Raw genomic sequence first — 20,881 nt, 5'->3', positions numbered from 1 at the left:
AAAATAGTTTATTTTGGGACGGAGAGAGGAGACCGGAACAACTTCAGATTGATTTCTTCGTGCTCCAACTCCAGTGTTTTCTTCCTTACAAAATGCTAGATGGTATCACAGGTACAGTTTCAGGTTGATCTCTTCATTCTCCAGCTTTTTCTCCCTTAAATGCTACACTAGACAGGATCACATGTACAGCTTCAGATTGATTTCTTCATGCTTACATAGATTGATCCAGCATTTTTGTTATGTGTAGTGTATTAACAGGCAGATGCCAGCTTCAATTCAAATTGATTTCAGAGATTCCATTAAGTTCATGAAGATACTCACTGATATACAATTAGCAGGTCAATTAGGTGTAATTGCTCTCTGTTCTTCAGGTTGGTTTTCAGTTTCAGACTTCAGGCTTCTTTGAACAAATAACACCAGCAGAGTAGGATCATAAGTTGGAGGCTATCAATGGCTGCGGTCTGTCTAATCCTTATCAATTGTCACTATTCATAAAATCGATGCAGTATTCTAAAATTAGATCCATGCCACTCCGAAACCGTTTGATCAACATGTGCGGTCCAGAAGACGAAGCCACTAGCTAACAGAACAATGTCCGCAAAGCCAACAAAAACCGATCAGTTTCACGGTTGAAATACCAAATGATGTTTAACAAATTTGAAAGTCAAACAGTAAATTTAATCAAAATCAGTCAAAATTTATCCAAACAAAAAACATATACCGGTTTGTAGTTAACCGATAATACCCTGGTTACGACCAGCGCAAAGAAGATAGATCCCTAGGAAATAGCATGCCATGTCTCGGCATTGATCATCAAAGGCGTTTAATTAATGTAACAAATCGTAAAAGCATGATCAATTGGAGCTAACAAGACCACATGAGTAACGCCATCACATGATTACTTTAATGGTCGTTACCAAGATAAGCATTTCCATTTTACAAAACCTCAACAATGGCCTGAACAAAAATCCCCCTATGTGATCAAGCATATAAATAAAACGCAGGAAACCAGGCACTTGACACAAGATTCTCAGTTATAAAGCAGCTACATTAACTGGAAGATATAGTTAGTATATCAGGCTGTTCAAGCAATAAGAGGATGCACTAATCGACTCCGTAGCAATACCCCCACACTTATACTTGTTTGTAGAACAGGACGTACGCTTGGTCGTGTAAGACCATGTTCACATCGACAGGTGTGACCTTATCATCATCGAATCGAAGCCACACCCCACTGGCAGATTTTGCATCAGCACTGTAATGGCCCCTGGACGGGTTTTTCCCATGATGCGTGATGGTTGCAACAAGCTCATATCTCCTACTCTGCAAGTGATGAAAGCAAGTTGTTAGATCATCTCATCCAAGTGCAATCAATAAACAATTGGTAATTTGGTACATCCATATTATCTATTTGAAGAAGCATCACTTTATCTGGAATGCACTAAAATAATGAAATGATCACGATTCCATAATGGGGGCATGAACAATACATGCTTAAAGAGATAATAAGCCAACTGCATGTGCAATAACACAATAATTGGGACATGGTTCCCACTGTGAGATGAAAATGACAGGATGAAACCAATGAAAGGTAGCACAAAACTTTAGGAGGAAATGTATGTATAACCATAGCAGTTGCATTATCACCTCTGATGAGGGTGAACTCAGCAGTTCACGACTAAGAACCAGCTCAAGTGGGAAAGAAAGTGGCTTGAAGAGTTTTGTACACCCATAATTTCCATAACTGAATCTCTTCAAGTGTAGTATCATTATCTTTGAAAGTGAGTGTATCTTGTCTGATTTTCTAGCTGTCACCAACCCAGCCTGCAAGATCAAGTGCCCATTGTAATTTTAACTGATTACAATAAATAACAGTTGCATGTTCCATATGAAAGAAGAAAGCATCAAAGATAGTAGTAACAGAAGAAAGCATCAAAGCTAGTTAGCTACCTTTAGATCTTGACATGGTCTTGAGATGTTACCTTGACCAATAAAATCTATAAAATATGTTTTTTTAAATAAAAGGAGTTGCATATTATGATACTTTGTTTAGTGATAAATCTAGTAACATCATTCTTATACATGATAGATCTCTTTGATTTGTTTTTGTTATTAACTGTCAAAGTTTAAAATGTTGACTTAGCGCTATTCTAAAGGTAGCTATATTTTGGAATGGGGGAAGTAACCTAATAACTTATAACATATTTAACAGAATACTGACAGAGGACTACATAAGCAGTTTATTGAGTTTTGTTTACACGAGATTGATGTTCAACTCACTGAAAAATGGACTGTTCATGGCATGTAAAAACCCAATAGAATATAAACAATACACAAATCATTTGAGTGGTGATCTATACTACTATAAATATTGCTAATGGTGGTGGCTTGTGAATCTGCCACCACCACCACCAACTCCCTTTTTTATCTATACACTATTTTTAAAATAAAAAATAATGGCGGATTCTACGTATTAACCGTTTCCACTAACTCTACTTATTATGAGAAGAAAAGAACCGTGAGATTAATAGACTCATATGTTAATAACAAACATATGTAACAATTAAAATATGACATATACAAAAAAAATAATGTTAATGACATGTTATGGTATTTTTCAAAAATTAAATCTCGTTGCAACGCACGAGCAATGTGCTAGTATAATTAGGAGTTTAGAACCAAACAATAAAGCAAATTTCAACAAACTACCTTTCCAGCAGCTGTTCTGTATCCTTCCAAAGACTCAGGAGCAGCAAACAGACGAAGTGCATCATCAAGTGTATGAACAGCATCTGGAAATATATCAAGATGGATCAGCCGAAAAGGCTGAACAGTGACTGAGGCTTTGTTACCTGCAGATACAAGTATAATCCATCAGAATGCAGCCAAGCAAAGCAGGGCAAATGACTGAACAAATTGACCTACCTTATGAGTTATGACTCATGACTGCTAGTCATGATTTCATAATCAGTAAGGGACATATGTTATTAGAAGAATGTCAATAAAACAGCCCATCAAGGTATAAACAAGGACAATAACGTGTGATTATGGTAAGGAAGGGAAATGAATTCTTAAGGAGAAATGGACATTATTACAGAATCTTCTTCAAGTAAATCTCAACCATAAGCACATTCATAGAGTTACAGGGCAACCATGTCAGACAGAACCTATAAAAGTAACGACCACATGGAAAGCAAGGACATCAAAGATTCAAAGATAGTGTACTTTTTCTCAGCAAAAGAATTTTACCTGCAGCTTTCACACTGCTTTGTAGCTGACCTCCAAAAATAGCAGTTAACTCAGAGGGAACAAAACTCTGGGTTCTCAATATTGCTGACTTATTTTTCTTCCCAACAGTCTCCCAAGTGTCGTCATCATTTGAAGAAACAATCATACCCTCCTTTGAATTTGAGCCGTTGCCATTAAGCTTCACAAGTTCATCATGCATTCTATCCATGGCAAAACTTAAGAATTCTTGGGCATCTTCTTGCCTGCATAGGTACATAGAATAATATAAACTGTAACAAGAGTAAACTACAGCAAGGGATGTAAAACACTTAAAACTGGACATTTACAGCAACACAAAGAAGTGATGTCACACCCAAAAAAAGAAAGAGAGAGAGAACAGCATGCCAAACGCCCCAACAAGATGCGATGCAGCAAACTACTTTGTTTGAATGAACTTCATAATTAAGAAATTTCATAATGGTAAACAAGCCAAAATAAGACATTGTTGAGGTTCAAAAGACACTGTGTAATCATGCTTGTAATCATTGAGCAAAAATAGGACATTGAATTTTAAAATGGCCCCTAAGTAAGAATGAATAAAATATATGATAGTACCAGGAGGGTCAGGTAACACTAGACAGTATGCACTGCCATCCATGGTACTGAAGTTACCGATATCCTCAATTCACACTGAGAACAACCAAACATCAGGTCATCAGCATTAATAATTTAAAAACATCAACAAGTATTTACCTTGGCCTTGCAGATGTTCCCGCAGGCACATCTGGAGTAAAATTTCTCAGAACAGGATCAAACATTGAAGGATTAACTGACTTTGCCGCTATTGTAGCAAACTTATCATCTTTCTTCATATTTGAATCATCAAACACATCAAATTGAGAGATTAGCTCAAGAAATGCACTCACTGTTGGGTAACCAGCCTAAAATCAAGAAACAGATAAAATCATAAATCAGAAAATAAAAAAAAACTAGTCTGAAATATGCAGAGACAGAACATCATGTCACACAATATTGTTTAAATTGCACCTTAGGTATATTCCGACTCCTCAGGTCTTGTAAAAGCTGAACAAAAGGCCAGCATGAGAGCAGTGCCTGCAAGGACGCATTCAGGAAGCATATATTGCCTGTATTCTTCAAACCATGTGGAAGCAATGGCTTGTTCCGAAAGTCCTTTTTACCTAAGCTTGTCACAACATCACCCACTTGAGCTGGAATAGTAGGTGTATCAACAGCTGACCCTCCATTATTTACTGTATTCTCCGAACCAGGTAGAGGCAAGGGCTTGTTCTGAAAGTCCTTTTTATTTAAGCTCATAACAACCACATCCACTTGGGCTGTAATAGTAGGTTTATGAACAGCTGGCCCTCCATTTTCAGTTATTCCTGGGACTAAACTGCCGCTTTGATTGCGTGCGATCCCATCATGGCCCACCTCCGGCACTGGAAGTGGTGCTGAGCTGCTGACATTTATGGCAGGCACGCCCGAGGCAACTGCGGCTCCAGCCTTCTGATTATTCTCAATGACACGATTGTCAGGAGAAACATTGGCAGTGGCAGTGGGAAATCCATTGAATAGCACTGGCTTGCCATTCGGTAAGGTAGATGCTACAGTTTCCTTTTTGCTACTGCATGCATTATCCTTTGTAACGATTTTGTTCTGGCCATCAACTAATTTTGCAGTATAAACATCACCTTGAGTGGCCGAATTCGTTGTTGTATGTAAACTTAGAGCTGAGAAATTCAGTGACCCAAACTGAATCTCAGCTAGTTCCGGTGCTTTGTTTGCATTAGGTTGCCCATGCAACAACTTGGTTTCGGCCTCTGTGAAGCTCCCAAATATAAGTATCTGCACGACACAAGCAACTACATATGATGAGGAAATCAGAAACACAAAGGCCATAACTTGTGTGAACGTCCGAAACAACTCATAAATCACAAAATCAGAATCTGAAGCCCTAAATATGAAGCTAAGCAGAAGGACCTGCATTGGTATACTTGATCCAAATTCAAATGAACTACAGTTTCCTCTCACATACTCCATTTATACCTTCAAAGCAACAACATCCCCCACAAAACCCCTAAAAACTGGCGTTAATCTAGTGCCACAACAGGTACAATGATGAATGATTCACACACACACGTTGAAGCATCACAATCAGAGCAGTTCTAGCACACAGTAAATCCCCAGAAACAACATCCAATTCACACGCAACCCCCCCCCCCCCCACACACACACACACAACCAGCAACCGCACGGCCTCATTAACACGCAGTACAGAGCGCCAGAGCAAACCCCAACCACGCTATAACCACCGCCACTCCAATGCGCAGGAAGAAGGAAACAGACCCCCCGGGGGGGGGGGGGGGGGTGCCCTATACCTGATCGCCGCCGCCGCCGCTCATCTCGCCTAAGCGCGCGGGGAAGACAACGGAGCCCTTGCGCGCCGGGGACACTGCTGCTGGCGTCGGCAGGGGGGAGACATCAAACTCCGCGGCCGGGGGGTACGTACGGCCGCGGCGACACCGACCGCGCGGCGCGCTACCGAGAGGTGGTAGGAAAGGTCGGCGGCAGCGGCGGGGCCCGGGGCTCGAGCCCGTCGGCGGCGGATGCGGAGGCGGAGGCGTAGGGTTTGGGGGCGGATTCGGCGTGGGTTTGGGTGGCTTGGCGTCCGCGCGGAGGAGGGAGGGAGGCGGCGGCCTTGGACGGAGCCGGCGGCTGCGGCTTCCTGCCCATTATGTAGTGCCGCGGGTCGGGTCGGGTCGCGTGCGTGCGTTCTCGTGGGCCTGAGCCGCGTACGTGTGGTGGGCGGACTCTGGGATTCTAGAGTCCAAGTTGAGTTTGAGTTTGGCCTTCAGGGGCTGGAAACCGGGCCGAGTAGCGTCTATGATGGATAAGGGCCGCTTTTGCTTTTGTAATAATAATAAGGCCATGTTCCGTAGAAGGGGTGGGTGGATTAGTTACGGCGCAAAAACGTATCAATAGAGTACATGATTAATTAACTAATAATTATTAAAAAATATAAAATAAATTAATATGATTTTTTAGATAACTTTTCTATAGAATTTTTTTAAAAGAAATACACCGTTTAACAGATTAGAAGGCGTGCGCGCAAAAAAAAACAAGGTTAAGTTAACTTAGGTCTCCCAAACGCGACCTAAGTCTATTTTGATCCCTCATGTTGATACCGTGTTTCAGATCGTCCCTAAACAATGGTACTACTCTCTCCTTTTTTATTTCGCACTATTAACGTGTGAGTCTGATCATCTATCTTATTTTTTTAAAATATATTATTAATTATTTGATTTATTACCAAAAACTTTAAGTAATATTTTATTTTTTGCAATTTTCCTAATAATAAACACCATCACATGTAAAACAAACCGTGGAACTGTGAAAGCCTCTAATCATCTCATTAGAGCATCCTCAACAGCTAATCTAAATTTGGTCATCCATATCTTTATTTGTATGATCATTTAAAACAGCTTCATCATTCATATCTTTTTTACTCCAGCACCAGCAGATCATCCATATATAACATTCTCCATATCTCTTTGGAGAATAAAGAGAGAATAGTTTCTCTCCTAATATAGATGACATCTAAAAATAAAAGAATGTGATAGATGTTCTGTTGGAACTCTACTTTTATCTTTTATCCCCTGTAGAGGATGAGACAGAAGAGCGGTTAGGGATGCTCTTAGGTTATCATTCACATATTCTTTTTAAAATAGTTAACTTTATAGTTGAACTTGTGTAGTCTATTTACATCACTAACTCTAAAAACACATATTTATGAGAACAAAAGTAGAATAACTAAGAACAACGCTACTTATTTTTTTCATCATGCTCGGAGTCTCGGACAGAGACACAGAGTAGATAATCTAAATTGATATTCACTCTGTTTTATATCATAAGACTATCATTGTTTAGATTATACATGCTAACGAATTCAGACATATATACAAAATATATACATTAATATATGGATAAATCTAGACAAACCTAGGAAGTCTTATAATATAAAAACGAATGTAATAGTAGCTTTTGTGGTACAAAGCTCATAATTCTTTTTTCGAGACAACAGGGTTAGGCCCTGTTTCTTTCGGTTTGAGATTATTATAATCTAGATTATTGAGTCGGATTACTATAGATTGTTATAATCTGTAGTAGAATAAGCTATGAATTATTTCTTATAAATTATTAGAGCCTAGATTATTGAATTTGTAAGTCTAAAGAGGGAGTGTGTGGCATGTTGGGTAATTTTTCACCCAATAGTCTAGAAAAAACTCACCTAAATGAGCTTATTAGATTATAATAACCTGGATTTTAGATTATAATAAACTACTTCAATAAGTTGTCTATTCCTTTCCGCTTACTCATAATAATCTGGATTATAATAATTTCAAGCTGAAAAAAATAGAAACTTAACAATTCCGAATAATTCTTAGAAATGGGTAGCAATGCCAAAGCAGGTAGCCCAGTACGGCCGGTCGCATTGGAACCGAGGGAAAATTCGCGTCGTTGGATGTCAACTGGACGGCCCAGATCGCATGTGCCGAGCCCGAGCCCTTCGATTCCACGCAAGATTCCTCCAGTGGGCGCCGAACACGTGACCGCAGCCAATGGCAGGCCGCCACGTCACAACACGGCGGCGGCTATAAAGTCTCTCTCCGAACTCCCCGACGGCCCGACCCCATCGCCGGCGACCGAACGCCGCCGCCCACCTCGAGGTCCCGAACCAACCGACTCGCCGGAGCCGCTCCGCCAGAACCACCATGGACGTCCGCCGCAGGCCCGCGGCGGCGGCGGGAGCGGGGGCGGGGGCAGCCGCTGATGCGCCGCCGCGGCCGAGGCCGGCCGCTGCTGCTGCTGCGGCGGAGGCCGCGGATAATGAGCTGGTGCTCCGGCCGCCGAACTTGCGCGTAGCCGCTGCGGCGATGGTGGCCTTCCTCGCGCCCTTCTCGTACCTCGCCTTCGTGCACTACCCGCTGGACGCCGCCCTGCGGCGATCCATCCTCATCTGCGGGGCCATGAGCCTCTGCGGCTTCCTCGTCGTGCTCCGCCTCGTCCCCGTCGCCGCCCGCTACCTCCTCCGCCGCGGGATGTGGGGGAAGGACATCAACAAGCGCGGCTTGCCCATGGGCGAGATCAGAGTGTAAGTCACCAATTACGGTTAGGTTAGCAGTATGCATTTAGCTCAAATGCGATTTCCCTAGATTTTACCTGCTTTGAGCGTTTGGCGTTAGGATTTAGGGGTCATTGTTGAGGATCTACTATTGGAAGCATCAGGGACGAGGATTGACTTTGTGAACTTGCTATGGATAGTTGTTGTCGCTCATAGCGAGCTACTGTTACTAGGAGTGATTTATCTCAATTGGAGTCAATGCGTTGGGGATTAGACTTCATAATCACAGAGCGTACAGTACTACATTACCTTGATTTGGGTTCTAACTTTGATACTTTGCATGACGGCTCAAATTGGAAATTCCCCGACCGATGCGTTTGTATGTTGGTAATTGTTGCTGTGGAAGCTGACCCATCTTGCATACTTCGTACGTGAATAGTTATCTGGTGTCACTCAATCCTATCTTGTAGAACCAGGATCTATAGTAATTTGTCGGTGTGGAATTCGGAAAGTGTTAACATGATTTAGTGTGCTTTTGGAATTTGAAATGTCAGCGGTATTTACTGCACTTTGGGAAGATAATCTCATTTGGGTTGCCGAGTAAATTTATTCTAGTACTACAAATTGATTATGTGATGAGTTGTGACTTGTGGCTACCTCCTTTGGGCCATGTTACTAATGCATGCTAGTGTGCATATATGCTTCAAGGTTTTTAAAAGTTCAGTAGGAGACACTCTTAACCTGCTCATGGAGCATACCAGTAGGATTTTAGGAAATGGTGTGCGTACTTCTAGATTTGTACTGACCATATAAGAGAAAAATTTGAGACGTGAAAATTGCCCACTTATGCTATTCATTCGAAATATCTAAAAGTTTAGCAGGATTCCAATGAGGATATAAACAGATAGTTTGTATTATTGCTTGTCTAAGCATTTCACTCTCTTCACAGTCCTGAGGCACTTGGCATCGTTGTTGGGATTGTGTACTTGGTCATTGCTATCCTATTTCAACATTTCAACTTCACAGCAGACTCCATGGTACGTTAACTGGCAATTACTACAAATGGCATCGTGAACCATGCTTTATGACCTGAAACATGTGTTATAGTTACATTTGTTCACTTGTTGCAGTGGCTTGTTGAATACAATGCAGCATTAGCATCAGTCTGCTTTATGATACTTCTTGGATTTATCGATGATGTTCTCGATGTTCCATGGAGAGTGTATGTTGTTTTTCATAATGCCTTTCAGTTTACTTGAAGACTGGTGTCTATCTTTTAGTTTATGATAAAATTATTTTGGAATGGTCTATGTTGAACAGGAAACTGCTACTGCCCACAATTGCAGCACTTCCTTTGTTGATGGCATATGCTGGTGGTACTGCAATCAGCATTCCAAAGCCTCTGACGTCTTATTTTGGAGTAGCAGTTCTGGAGTTAGGTATGTCGATAAGTCCAAAATAAGATAATTTTGTGAAGGTGAATATCCATTAGTTGCACAATATTTTAAGTCTGATTGCAGCACAAATGACCATTGTTAGAAGGCAGGGGGCATTGATGTGGTCCTTAAAGTAATTGTGGAAATCTCGTCAAATTACACCTAATGTTTTCTTATGCAGTTAGAGACACACTCTTAATTATATCATTTAGAATGTGATACGGGATATGCGCTTTAGTACCACACTACCTCCATTCCACGTTATAAGATTTTATTCCCCTCCCTGGATTCATATGGATGCTAATAAATATGAACATATATATATATATATATATATAACATATTCATTGATCCATGGATGAATCTAGGTAGGGCCAAAATGTCTTATAATATGAAATTGAGGGAAAACTATATTTTCATGAGAATCTATGGAACAGTTAATAAGTATGGTCTGCTAGTGCTGGCGCTATTTTACTCTCTCCCTCAGATCAGTGGCAGTGAACTCAAAACTTTATTGTTGGGCAGTGGTACTCCTGTGAGACATTGGGCTTAATAGGGACTCTGGTCAACATGTGTGTGGACTATGGTTTACTTCACAGGGAACTTAGCTTCGTACATTTATGATCTCATATATCACTTGTAAGAGGCTTACAAATTAGTGGAGGGGATGTTATTGTATTGATCTTATGTTTACTTATAGCACAAGTATTATTATTATATCCTTGTTCGCAACTATATTTTGTGTTTTATAAGATGCTGGCTGCTAATATGCTAGAGAAATCTGCATTTAATACTCCAGTGAACCACTTTAAATGTTCCTTCCACAAGTGACCTAAAACTGTTAAAATGAATGAAAGAAGGGATTTTGACTTAGAGCCAGCACTTCTGTGATATGCTTTTGCATGTTTACTTGTTTGCTTGCTGCATGCAAGGCTCAATCTAAATTTAACGCTAAACGTTAATTCTTATATTGATAGCAATAGCTATACAATGCTCTGGCTTCATGTTTTCTGTAATATGCAGGTTCTCTGTACAAGCTCTTTATGCTCCTATTAGCAGTCTTTTGCACAAATTCAATCAATATACATGCTGGCCTGAATGGTCTTGAAGTTGGGCAGACAGTTATTATATCTGCTGCGGTATGAACAAATGTCTCCCAACAAGAATTGTGTAACTCAAATGCTGTTTGTCTACTGATGTTGTATATCATTTTTTTAGGTTTTGATACATAATGTAATGCGCATAGGATCTTCTATGGACATTGAATCACAACAAGCCCATGCGTTCTCCATTTATCTTGTCCTGCCTTTCTTGACCACTTCATTAGCTTTGTTCGCATTTAACTGGTATGGACCATGAGAAACAAGTACATTTATATTTAAGGAAAAGTTTTTGCCTTGTTCCAGAAATTAACTTTGCATGTGTATATATCAGGTATCCTTCATCTGTTTTCGTTGGTGATACCTATACCTATTTTGCTGGAATGGCTTTGGCTGTGGTTGGAATTTTGGGTCATTTCAGGTAAACATCCTTAGTTATCTCCTACATGTTCCATTATGATATATCAATCAAGGGCACTTAGCCAGCTTAATCTAGATTTGGTTGTTTGTGGTATGGAATGTTATGCAACTAATAGCCTGCATTCTGTGTGAAGTGCATCCTTGTTCCAGCCATGTACACATGGTTTGGGCACAGTACAACCAGCAGAGTGTTGGTTGGATTTCACATCTAGTGTTGAAATGGTTCTTTGGTTGGATTTCACATCTAGCTTTGAAATGTGTAGTGTGCTGCCTGTTGAACCTCCTGCGCAGCATGTTCATATCATTTATATATCCTAGTCTTAACTGTGTGGGACAGAAATATCTTGACATGGAGGCTTCTCGTGTGCCATCAATACTTTTTATGTGCATCTGTTTGATATTTCTAGCATGTGCTCCTCCTGCAAATGGTTTGCAAACCCAATACTGATTAGCAACTGCAGCTAATTGAAAACCCTTCTCTATTTACAGCGAGACATTATTGCTCTTCTTTCTACCTGAGGTTCTAAACTTTTTGTGCTCAGTCCCACAGGTTTGGAACAATCCATTTCATTTGTTTATTTGCATCTCAATTGATATAGTGTCACTTTTAGTTCATTAGGTGTTTGGTCTGCTCACACTTTAATGTATGCTTCTCTTTGATACAGCTGTTTAAGTTTGTTCCCTGCCCAAGGCACAGATTGCCAAGGTATGTATAGTATATTTTCAGAAAAGTATGGTTTGAACTTCTGATAAATATTATAAAATGTGCTTCCCACAGGTTTGATCCTCACACAGGATTGTTGACGGGTACCAAAGATGGTAACTTGGTCAACATATTCCTTAGGATATTTGGAAGGTGCACAGAGAGGACCCTTTGCATAAGGCTCCTCATTTTTCAGGTAAAACCAAAATGCATTGCTGATACCTGTAAACTACTGATTTCATTTTCTTCCATTTTGGAAGATATCAGAACTAGTTGGTATTTGCAAACATAATTTGGATATGGCTAAACCTTGTCATAGTTTTTGCACAGTTGTCAGTACGCAAGGAATATGTGCAAACATTTCCAACTAAAATTTGTGCTATGCATAACACATAATAGGAGGAACAATTGCTTTGGATTACTATCCATTTATCATGCCCTGATTCTTCTGTGGCCACCACTATATTTCCTTCAAACTACTACCAATTTTTATTTTGATAGCACATGTATTAGCTTGTTAAACATATAAATTTCACAAAACTATATGTACTTTGATCAAATTATCATAAAACTATAGATTTAAGTAATGTATCACAAGACTATAGTTTTAATACATAATTTCTCATAAAACTAGAAATTTAAGGTCTTGTATCACATAACTATTGATTTAGTGATGAAACTATCATAGAACTAGAAGTGTTAGAGTTTTACTACTAGTCCTTTTTAAGTTACAAAAGTTGTAGCTTTGTGATACACACCCTTAAATCTGTATGATAGTTTTATCAAATTATATGTAATTTTGTGAAATTTACTCTAGACAGCACACGTTGAAAAATCTTCTATTAATAAATAAACTTATCACCGTGTGGATTGCAATCTGAGGTAATAATTCCCATGTCTTCATGGTTCGCAGGCTTTGTCATGCCTGTTCTGCTTTTGGCTGAGATACATGATTACTGGATGGTACAAATGATCACCTGGACAAGAGGACACTTCATCTTTTCGGTTGCCAAGGCAATCAAAATCTGTTATTACCTGACAGCTGTTTTTTTTTTCTCTCGGAAATATCTGTAGGCTAGCAAATTAACAGTAAACCAAAAGCTTCCAAATAGAAGTAGCTGATGCAAGAACACATTACTACTATCCACAATGTTTTTTTTTGTCATGACTTAGCATTTACATGTAGTCTGTCTCAGGCCTTTGGAGTTTGTTCCTACTTATTTTGGTACCAACTACAATACAGGAGATCTGGGTGTATTGTTGTGAGGCTTAGCTATGGTAGAGTTCTTGAAGCCTGTGATCGAAACAAGATCTACATTTTGCAACCAGGGTTTACCTTACAGTTGGCCACCCAGTAACTGGTAACGGCGGTCGATATACTGAAAAATAAAAGGATAAGATTTATCAAAAGTTCAAATTATTTATCGAATTTGGTGTTGTTATTGCGTGGTTACTACTACCGTAACTCCACGGTAACCAGTGGTATTGTCGACCCTAGTTGTAAGTTGCAACCATATACAGAATAAAGTTTATTCAACGAATCTTGCTTGCTCTACATCTGAAATCCATTTCCATTTTGTGCAAAATTACTAGACCAAATAAATTTCATACGTTTCTCACGAACTCTTTTTGTAAACGTTTCAAAGCCTCCATCCTTTAGATTTCCGGTGTTTGGAAAACTCGCAGGTAAATATTTCCAAATCCTCGGTTCAGAGTTCAGACCACCACAAACTTCGTAAAACAAATCAAAAGTAAAAACTTCCCACGCGCTCTGAGCCGAATTCCTTCTCTTCAGTCCAGCCCACAATCCCATCCCTGAGGCCCAACCAAAACAGGGAAAAACCGGAAACAATGGCAATACCTGTTTAATTTAGCTTGGGATTTATAATCTGCTTATTAGTAGTAAGCGGAAATAAACAGATATATTATTATGATAGATTATTATAATTTAGAAACCAAATTACTATAATCTAATAAGCTCGTCTAAAGGTGTTTTTTTATTATTGGGTGGCTTTAGACCACTGCCATCAGATACTTTAGAATAATTGTCTACATTTATCATTTTTTCTACTTTAACTTATAATAATTCAGCTTACATCAACCTAACTTAATAATCTAGATTACTATAATCATTAGCCGGGACAAACGTGGCCAAATGTGCAGAAACTATGGGGGAAAAAATCTTAAAATCACAATCGAGATCACATAAATAAATACATTATTTGTTCCGACGCAGATCAACAGGGGTGTGCATCCATGATCCATCCATCAATGCGATTTTCTGTCGATCTCACTCTCACCTACAAGAGATCATCACAAGAATGCAGGTTTAACCCACCACGGCAACCAAACTACCCGATCAGCGCACCCTACGTCGTGAGCTCCTTCTCTGCACGCCTGAACAACTCTCTGAGAGTCTTCTTCACCTCGTCGCCGGCGAACACGAACTCCACGGCGTCCTGTGCTAGCTGGAACAGCTCAGCCTTGCTGAGACCTACGCATTTTGGGTTTTTGCATTCAGATCTCAGGGTCAGCGTACTGTACGCACAAGAATTGTCAGAAATTTGCAGATTTTTTTCAGGGGAGCTAGCATACCGAAGGTAGATGCGACGAGGTAATACTCATTTGAGAGGCTCGTCGAAAAGAGGCCAGAATCATCGGTGCACAGGGACAGAGGGTGCTTCACGTTGTACAGATCGGCTGCACACATTCAACAACTCAAGAAATGTTAAGCAACTGAGAGGATAAGTTCTTGTCAAGATTTTTGGAGTTACTGCTATTGGCAGGGACGAACCAAAGTGATGAAGCTCTAGAGAAGGGGCGCCACCGGTCATGACATTGGAAGTCAAGCATATCTCAACCTGCAGAAATTTTCAGTTTTGGATGTAGCAGTGTGTGACATACATGGAATTGGCTAGGGATAATGAGAGAGAAGCTCACCGGAATCATTAGCGACTTCAGCTTCTTCCATTCGTCGTCGTTGAGGCAGCAGACATGACCCAGTCTCTGCGGGCAGAAGTCCAGCACGGCCTGGATTTCCTTCCTGTTTGCCACCTGTTGTAACCGAATTCTCATTTCATCAGCTCATTGGTCAACTAGTTCTGCAGGCAGAAAATGATCAAGATGGAAATAGCAGTTCAAAAGATGTTAAATTATATTTGCAGACCTCGCCACAGTGAACCGTAATGGGGATTCCAAGCTGTTTAGCACGTTCCAGGGCAGGCAAGTATGTTTCCCTTCATAAATATTGAAAACGTCCAGAAATGTCAGCACAATAAAAATATATAGGATGTATCCTCTTAGTTCAACACAGGCATAGGATGTTTTACCACTCCCCCACAACTGGATTGCCAGAAAGATCAATGCCAATGACACCTTGGTCCTTCATTTCCATTGCTAAATTAACCTGACAGACAAAGGTGAATGGTCTATAAATATTGTCATCACTTGTCATATTGCAAAATTTGCTCAGAATGTACATCTTGCAAAATCTTAACATACGGTGTCTAATGCAGCCAAGGTAGTCTCACGGCGGTCAATGCTCAGAAGAAGCTTAACATATATCTTCTTTTTACTTACGTCACCACCCAACTCACTCGAAGGTGCGCATGTTAATGGTTTATCTGTTCTTGAGTTAGAATCAAATAACACAACCTCAACAGCTTCAACAGCTTTAAGACCTTTAATAACAGCATTCATGTAAGACTGCTTGGTCATCCCTTTGGCTTCATTATTCTAGACAGCGTCAAAACGAAAAGAAAAAAGAATAGATATCACATTATTTTCACATAGACTCAAAAAGGTACCAGAGAAATATGAAACAAACAAATAAAAGTAGTACCTTAGGGGTTGTTCTTATTTCTAGATATACGACATTCTCCATGGCAAAATCTTCCACTACCTAACAATTTTGTCTAGATGATGAATTGAGCAAGTACAAGATACAAATTGTAAAATCATAAATACCACGATACCTCCTTGGTGATCCTTGTCACTGTATCATGGTCAGTTGTAAGTATATGATACAGTTCAAAAAGTTGGAAACACTCAGGGAGAGATCTCCCATCTGTTTAAGATGTTCAGAAAACAGAGTTAACGAACAGCCTTCCTACTCATGCCTCATATACATCAGATATTTTTTTCTAATCATGTGATCAATGATTAAATTTCAGAGGTTCTTTGCACCCTTAGTCTATAACGTCTTTTTATACAACGTAAATTTGGTAACTTTGCTTGAGAACAGAAACAAAAATCTTCCACTTACTCTTCATGATAACATCCTTAACATCTTCGAATACAATGACTCCTTTATCACCTAGTTGTTTTGCAAGTTCTCTATTCAAGAAGATACAACAAAGGATGAAACGATAAGCATTTCAAAAGACAGGGGAAAAAAATGTTAATGTAGAAAAAGCACATATGCTTTGTCTGCTATATCTTTAATTTTTCAAAATATAACATATAGTTGTCTAAATAGCTAATTACAATTTACTACTACATAATATTTCGGTTGAACTAAAAAGCAAAATTATCCATATCTTTTACACAAATAATAAAGAACTACCAGGCCTGTCATTCAGTAGCTTTAACTGAGGTCATTTTCGTGGAGTACAAGTCATCTGTGGTTTTGTCAATCAAAAAGTTGCATTATATAAATGTAAAGGTAGGCAAAGATTCTGCCCCACATGAGCACTTCAAATATTATAGATTTGTAGTGCCAGGATCCCCATGTGTGCAGATCACTGTGTTTCTTGTTCCTGCTTCCTGACCATATATTAATATTATTAACATATACTTTATCGAAGCTCAATTTCACAGTAGCACAGTCCCTAATCTCCAAACAAAGCAGCAATTTTGCGTGCATAATTAGGCTTCAAGTGCTTAATTTCCCCCATCTTAAAAAAAAGGTGCTAAATTCCCAGCATTTCCTCAGCCCAACGATCTCGAGGCGGATCGATCTTGCCCAGTGATTCGATCATACCACAAACCAAGCTTTCGAAGAAAAAAAATACTACCGTGGATTCCAATTGCCCCGTTCTGGAATCAGATCAGGAACCAGTAGCTATCAAATGGAGGAAATCAAGAACTGGGCAGGCGGGCGAAGGCGAGGAGGAGGGAGGGGGTGGAGGGACGGGAGAGTGGTACTACTGACAGGAGTGTGGAGTCGCGGACGGAGCCATTGAGGTGGGCGTGGAGCTCCACCTTGGGGAGCGCGAGGCACCACTCCCTCATCTCCTCCTCCTCCTTCTCCATGGCCGCTGCTGCTGCTGCTGCTGCTGCTTGCTTCCGCCTTTGATTTGTCCGTTTGCTCGGATCCCCGGAGGAGTGCGCGTGATGAGCAGCTATATATAGCCTCTTTGCTTTGAGATTGGTGCCAGTGCGAGAAAACTGCTTACATCATGTGTGTTTATTTTTTTTAAAATAGTACCATTTAAATGAAAAATCGTAAAATAAGGGTTAAAAATTAAAAATTGCAAAAATACAATCCTATCAAACTGGATCAATTCAACAGACAACCTATCGACATCTGTCAGACCTATAGACGTGGCCTCTCGAGGTGGAGAAATAACTCGACGAACTATAACATTTGAAAGATCCGGTGCGGAGGATGCCTTTTGAATGGGGAAATTCGATAGTGTTCCGAGACGAAGGGAAGTTGGACGAAGCAGTGTGCGGGTGGATGTCGATGGCCGGCCGGTGTGGGAGGCAGTGGTTGATAGTAGTGCAGGAGGCGACCAGCCAACAGCTAACGACGGGCGGGGGAGACTTGCAATCACTAGATGGGGGATGTGGAAAGAAGATAGAAGTGGAGTAGTGGTACTCATCATTTGACAAGTGATTTTAACTTGCTAGATTTGTTTGGTGAGAAATTTGGCCAACCATTTGGCTTAGCAATTACGTTGGAGTCTTTTTTGGCCAATTTTGTTAAATTTTGGTTTGGAGAATTGTTTGGCAAATGGCAATGCTTGTGTAGATGCGTTAACAACTTCTTCTCTATATTCTCGCCTTTTAAGCTAACTCGGATGATTATATCATGATGCTAGAATTATACTGGGAGCACTACTAGTCTCCACGTAACTAAGATGTGTACAGCCAAATACTACTACGTACGTACACATTCAAAGTTCATTACATCTGAAAAGATAGAAAATGCTAAGTACCACCAATTCTCACACTAGATCGCCAATTGTAACCCTAGGTTAGCCACTCCCCGTCGACATGATCCAAGAGCTGACACACCACTGCAACAAAATTATGTGAACCAGTCTTATAAAGGATGGCCAAAGTATGAAGTCAGCAGGTAACCAAGTAAAGGTTTCAGATTCTAATCCGCTGCTAAAATCTCTAGCTTTCCAAACAATACCTACATATAAAAGAAGAGCTGATCTTGTATGGCCCCCCAAGCTACCTAAACTTGTTTATTCAAACTGACCTACTATGAAGCTAATTAAGTTTATGATAATTACTTTACAGTGCAAATGAATAAATTAAATATTTGAAAGTTGACAAGTCGGTTTGAAAAAGGTTTTCTAGAAAACGTGTATGGACAGTTTTTTTAAAAGAAAATTTTATTTTTAGGAGCTTAAACAGCGTACTCACAATAATCATAAGCCATAAGCTACTGAGAATGCACAATATTTGAAGTGCAAGCGTGCAAGGGCTCAAGCCACAGTGAAGCTAGGAAAGAACTCTACTTCATTAATAGGTAGAGGATCGGCGTGGTTAGATTCAACGATCAGAAAAGATTTGGTATCGTAAGGTATCGGTATCTCGAGCTACTTTTTGTTGGACCAAAACAATCTTATACTTCTCTGTCGTTATTGGAGAAAAATAGGAAAAAGGGTAAAGTAAAACATAAAATTTACTGTTTAGAGATTCCATGCAAAAGGGGAACTTTTAGGCGACAAATTTCTGTCGTCTCGTTCGTGCAATCTTCCGAAGCTACACAGGATCACAACGCAAATAGAGGATGATTAGATAGCCATCAGATTATATCTCTTACTTTTTAGCCATGGAAATCTAGCACTTGATTGATTGTTCTCATGCTGATAACGCATGGTTACTAGTAATATCATCTCTGATCATGGGATCATATGTCCCTGGAAATATCTGATCAAGAATTCGTGGTGAAAACTAATAAACAGAATGCTGACGGTGCCAGCATTATCTGAAATGTGTAAGATGGGTCTGTCATAAACGAAAGCGAAATCTGAACAGAAAGCGTTGTAAATGGATTTCAATCTAAATAATGAACATGCCCAATCACATCTTGAGTGATATAGATTTTACAACATGCCCAATCACATCTAAAATGATGTAGATTTTACAGCATAATGCAATGATAGGAGATCTGAGAGGTACTATCCAGAAAAACTTTATTTCGACTTTTATGTCCTTGACCATCCATCTTGTTAGAAAAAATTATATAAAAATTAAAAAAAGTTAGTTATGCAGAAAATATTATTTATATTTCATCATCTAATAACAATAAAAAATTAATCACAATTTTTTTAAATAAAACGAAGAGTCAAAGATCGTATAAAAACAGAAAAATAAATTTATTTTGGTACATACAGATTAAATACGAAGACGGAGAAACAATGTTGGTGCCAACCTAACAATACATCTGCATCTCGGTTTGAGGGGTTTAATCAATTTAGGAGTTACTCACTCCGCTTTTAAATTAACAACGTGGTTAACTTTTGAATATAATGTTGGACGTCTTTCTTAAGAGAAAGGCTATTTAGGTGCCACTTATTTTTGTTATGATTTATTTTATTATTAAAAAACTTTAATCATGGTTAATGTCTTTTAAAATTTACACAATATTTTTTTAATAAAACGAATAGTCAAATATTATGTCTAAGTCAATAACGATAATTATTTAAAAATGGAGGGTCTATTTCTCAAATCTGATAGTAGATTGACAGCCGAAGTTAGCATATAAGAATCTCTTCCTGACCAGGTGTAATTATGTAAGTAAGGTACCATGCTAATAATCTACTCCTATCATTGACCAGGTTACCCCGAATAAAAAAAAGCATAAAAATACATATGACAGACAGAGCCATTCATCACAAGATCTGATGGTTCTGATCAAGCTTAGGTTGCATGATTACTGATAAATAGAATTTGCCCTAGTAAACAACTCAAGAAATATCTTCGCCGATTTGTCATGGTTGTCATCTGCAATTTTAGGACTAATCTAACAGCTTTGTCTAGTCAGGGGACCATGCTTTTCATTGAAAATCAGACCTTTGACAGAACAAAATGCTTCGTCTTGTTCAGCTTCTTTCTCCAATCTAGCTGCCTCGTTTCGCTTCTGCAACTGATCAACCAAAATTTAAATTATAAAACTCAATTTTAAAGTTGATGTTTATTTTTTTATTGTAGTTTATTTAACAGTATTTTTAAGTCGATATAATCACATAATTTTTTACTCATAGATTATTTTTCATTTGGAAATAAGTTAGTCTGCCTTTTCTACCAAAAAGCGAAACAGTCGGAGCCTGTGATTTAGGCCCTGTTTGGTTTAGATGACTAATTCATTAGTCCCTCTATTTTAGTCTCCTTTAGTCCCTAAAAACCTAAATAGAAGGGACTAAAATTGTATTAGTCTATTAGTCACTTCCATAGGTACTTATTGAGACTAAAAATTACTTTCACACCAACCCCTAACAAAAAATTCTATATATGATGCACTTTTAGTCTATTTTAGTCCCTCTAACCAAATAGCAGAGACTTAAGATTTTAGTCCAGAGACTAATTTTTAGTCTTAGGACTAAAGAACCAAACGCCACCTTACACTTAACACGAAGAAAACAAGTCCGACACATACTAAAATGCATCT

General features: G+C 39.2%; 3 protein-coding genes across 3 annotated transcripts; 1 reads left to right on the top strand and 2 right to left on the bottom strand.

Moving 5' to 3' along the window:
• Window positions 1-888: 888 nt before the first annotated feature.
• On the bottom strand, window positions 889-8,023 carry LOC102719135 (ubiquitin carboxyl-terminal hydrolase 24). The gene is made up of 8 exons (XM_040526340.1): window positions 7,990-8,023; window positions 5,628-5,974; window positions 4,276-5,094; window positions 3,982-4,169; window positions 3,250-3,491; window positions 2,710-2,852; window positions 1,648-1,824; window positions 889-1,323 (listed from the first exon to the last, which is right to left on the bottom strand). Exons 1-8 carry the CDS (start codon window positions 8,021-8,023, stop codon window positions 1,135-1,137), a joined length of 2,139 nt encoding a protein of 712 aa, XP_040382274.1. The 3' UTR covers window positions 889-1,134.
• Window positions 7,867-13,595, top strand: LOC102718856 (UDP-N-acetylglucosamine--dolichyl-phosphate N-acetylglucosaminephosphotransferase). The gene is made up of 11 exons (XM_006658860.3): window positions 7,867-8,401; window positions 9,321-9,408; window positions 9,502-9,593; window positions 9,692-9,810; window positions 10,831-10,946; window positions 11,026-11,153; window positions 11,242-11,328; window positions 11,817-11,877; window positions 11,993-12,033; window positions 12,106-12,226; window positions 12,944-13,595. Exons 1-11 carry the CDS (start codon window positions 8,022-8,024, stop codon window positions 13,001-13,003), a joined length of 1,293 nt encoding a protein of 430 aa, XP_006658923.2. The 5' UTR covers window positions 7,867-8,021; the 3' UTR covers window positions 13,004-13,595.
• A 409-nt stretch (window positions 13,596-14,004) lies between these two features.
• Window positions 14,005-17,360, bottom strand: LOC102720813 (N6-mAMP deaminase). The gene is made up of 11 exons (XM_006658006.3): window positions 17,183-17,360; window positions 16,295-16,365; window positions 16,005-16,096; window positions 15,872-15,931; window positions 15,532-15,765; window positions 15,360-15,436; window positions 15,197-15,266; window positions 14,971-15,084; window positions 14,825-14,891; window positions 14,626-14,730; window positions 14,005-14,524 (listed from the first exon to the last, which is right to left on the bottom strand). The coding sequence occupies exons 1-11, from the start codon at window positions 17,281-17,283 to the stop codon at window positions 14,400-14,402; spliced, it is 1,116 nt and encodes a 371-aa protein (XP_006658069.1). The 5' UTR covers window positions 17,284-17,360; the 3' UTR covers window positions 14,005-14,399.
• Window positions 17,361-20,881: the final 3,521 nt, after the last annotated feature.

Source organism: Oryza brachyantha, chromosome 7, assembly GCF_000231095.2.
Source record: "Oryza brachyantha chromosome 7, ObraRS2, whole genome shotgun sequence".
Taxonomy (NCBI): domain Eukaryota; kingdom Viridiplantae; phylum Streptophyta; class Magnoliopsida; order Poales; family Poaceae; genus Oryza; species Oryza brachyantha.
Note: the sequence above shows the minus strand (reverse complement) of the source record. Positions and strands in the feature narration are given on the sequence as shown.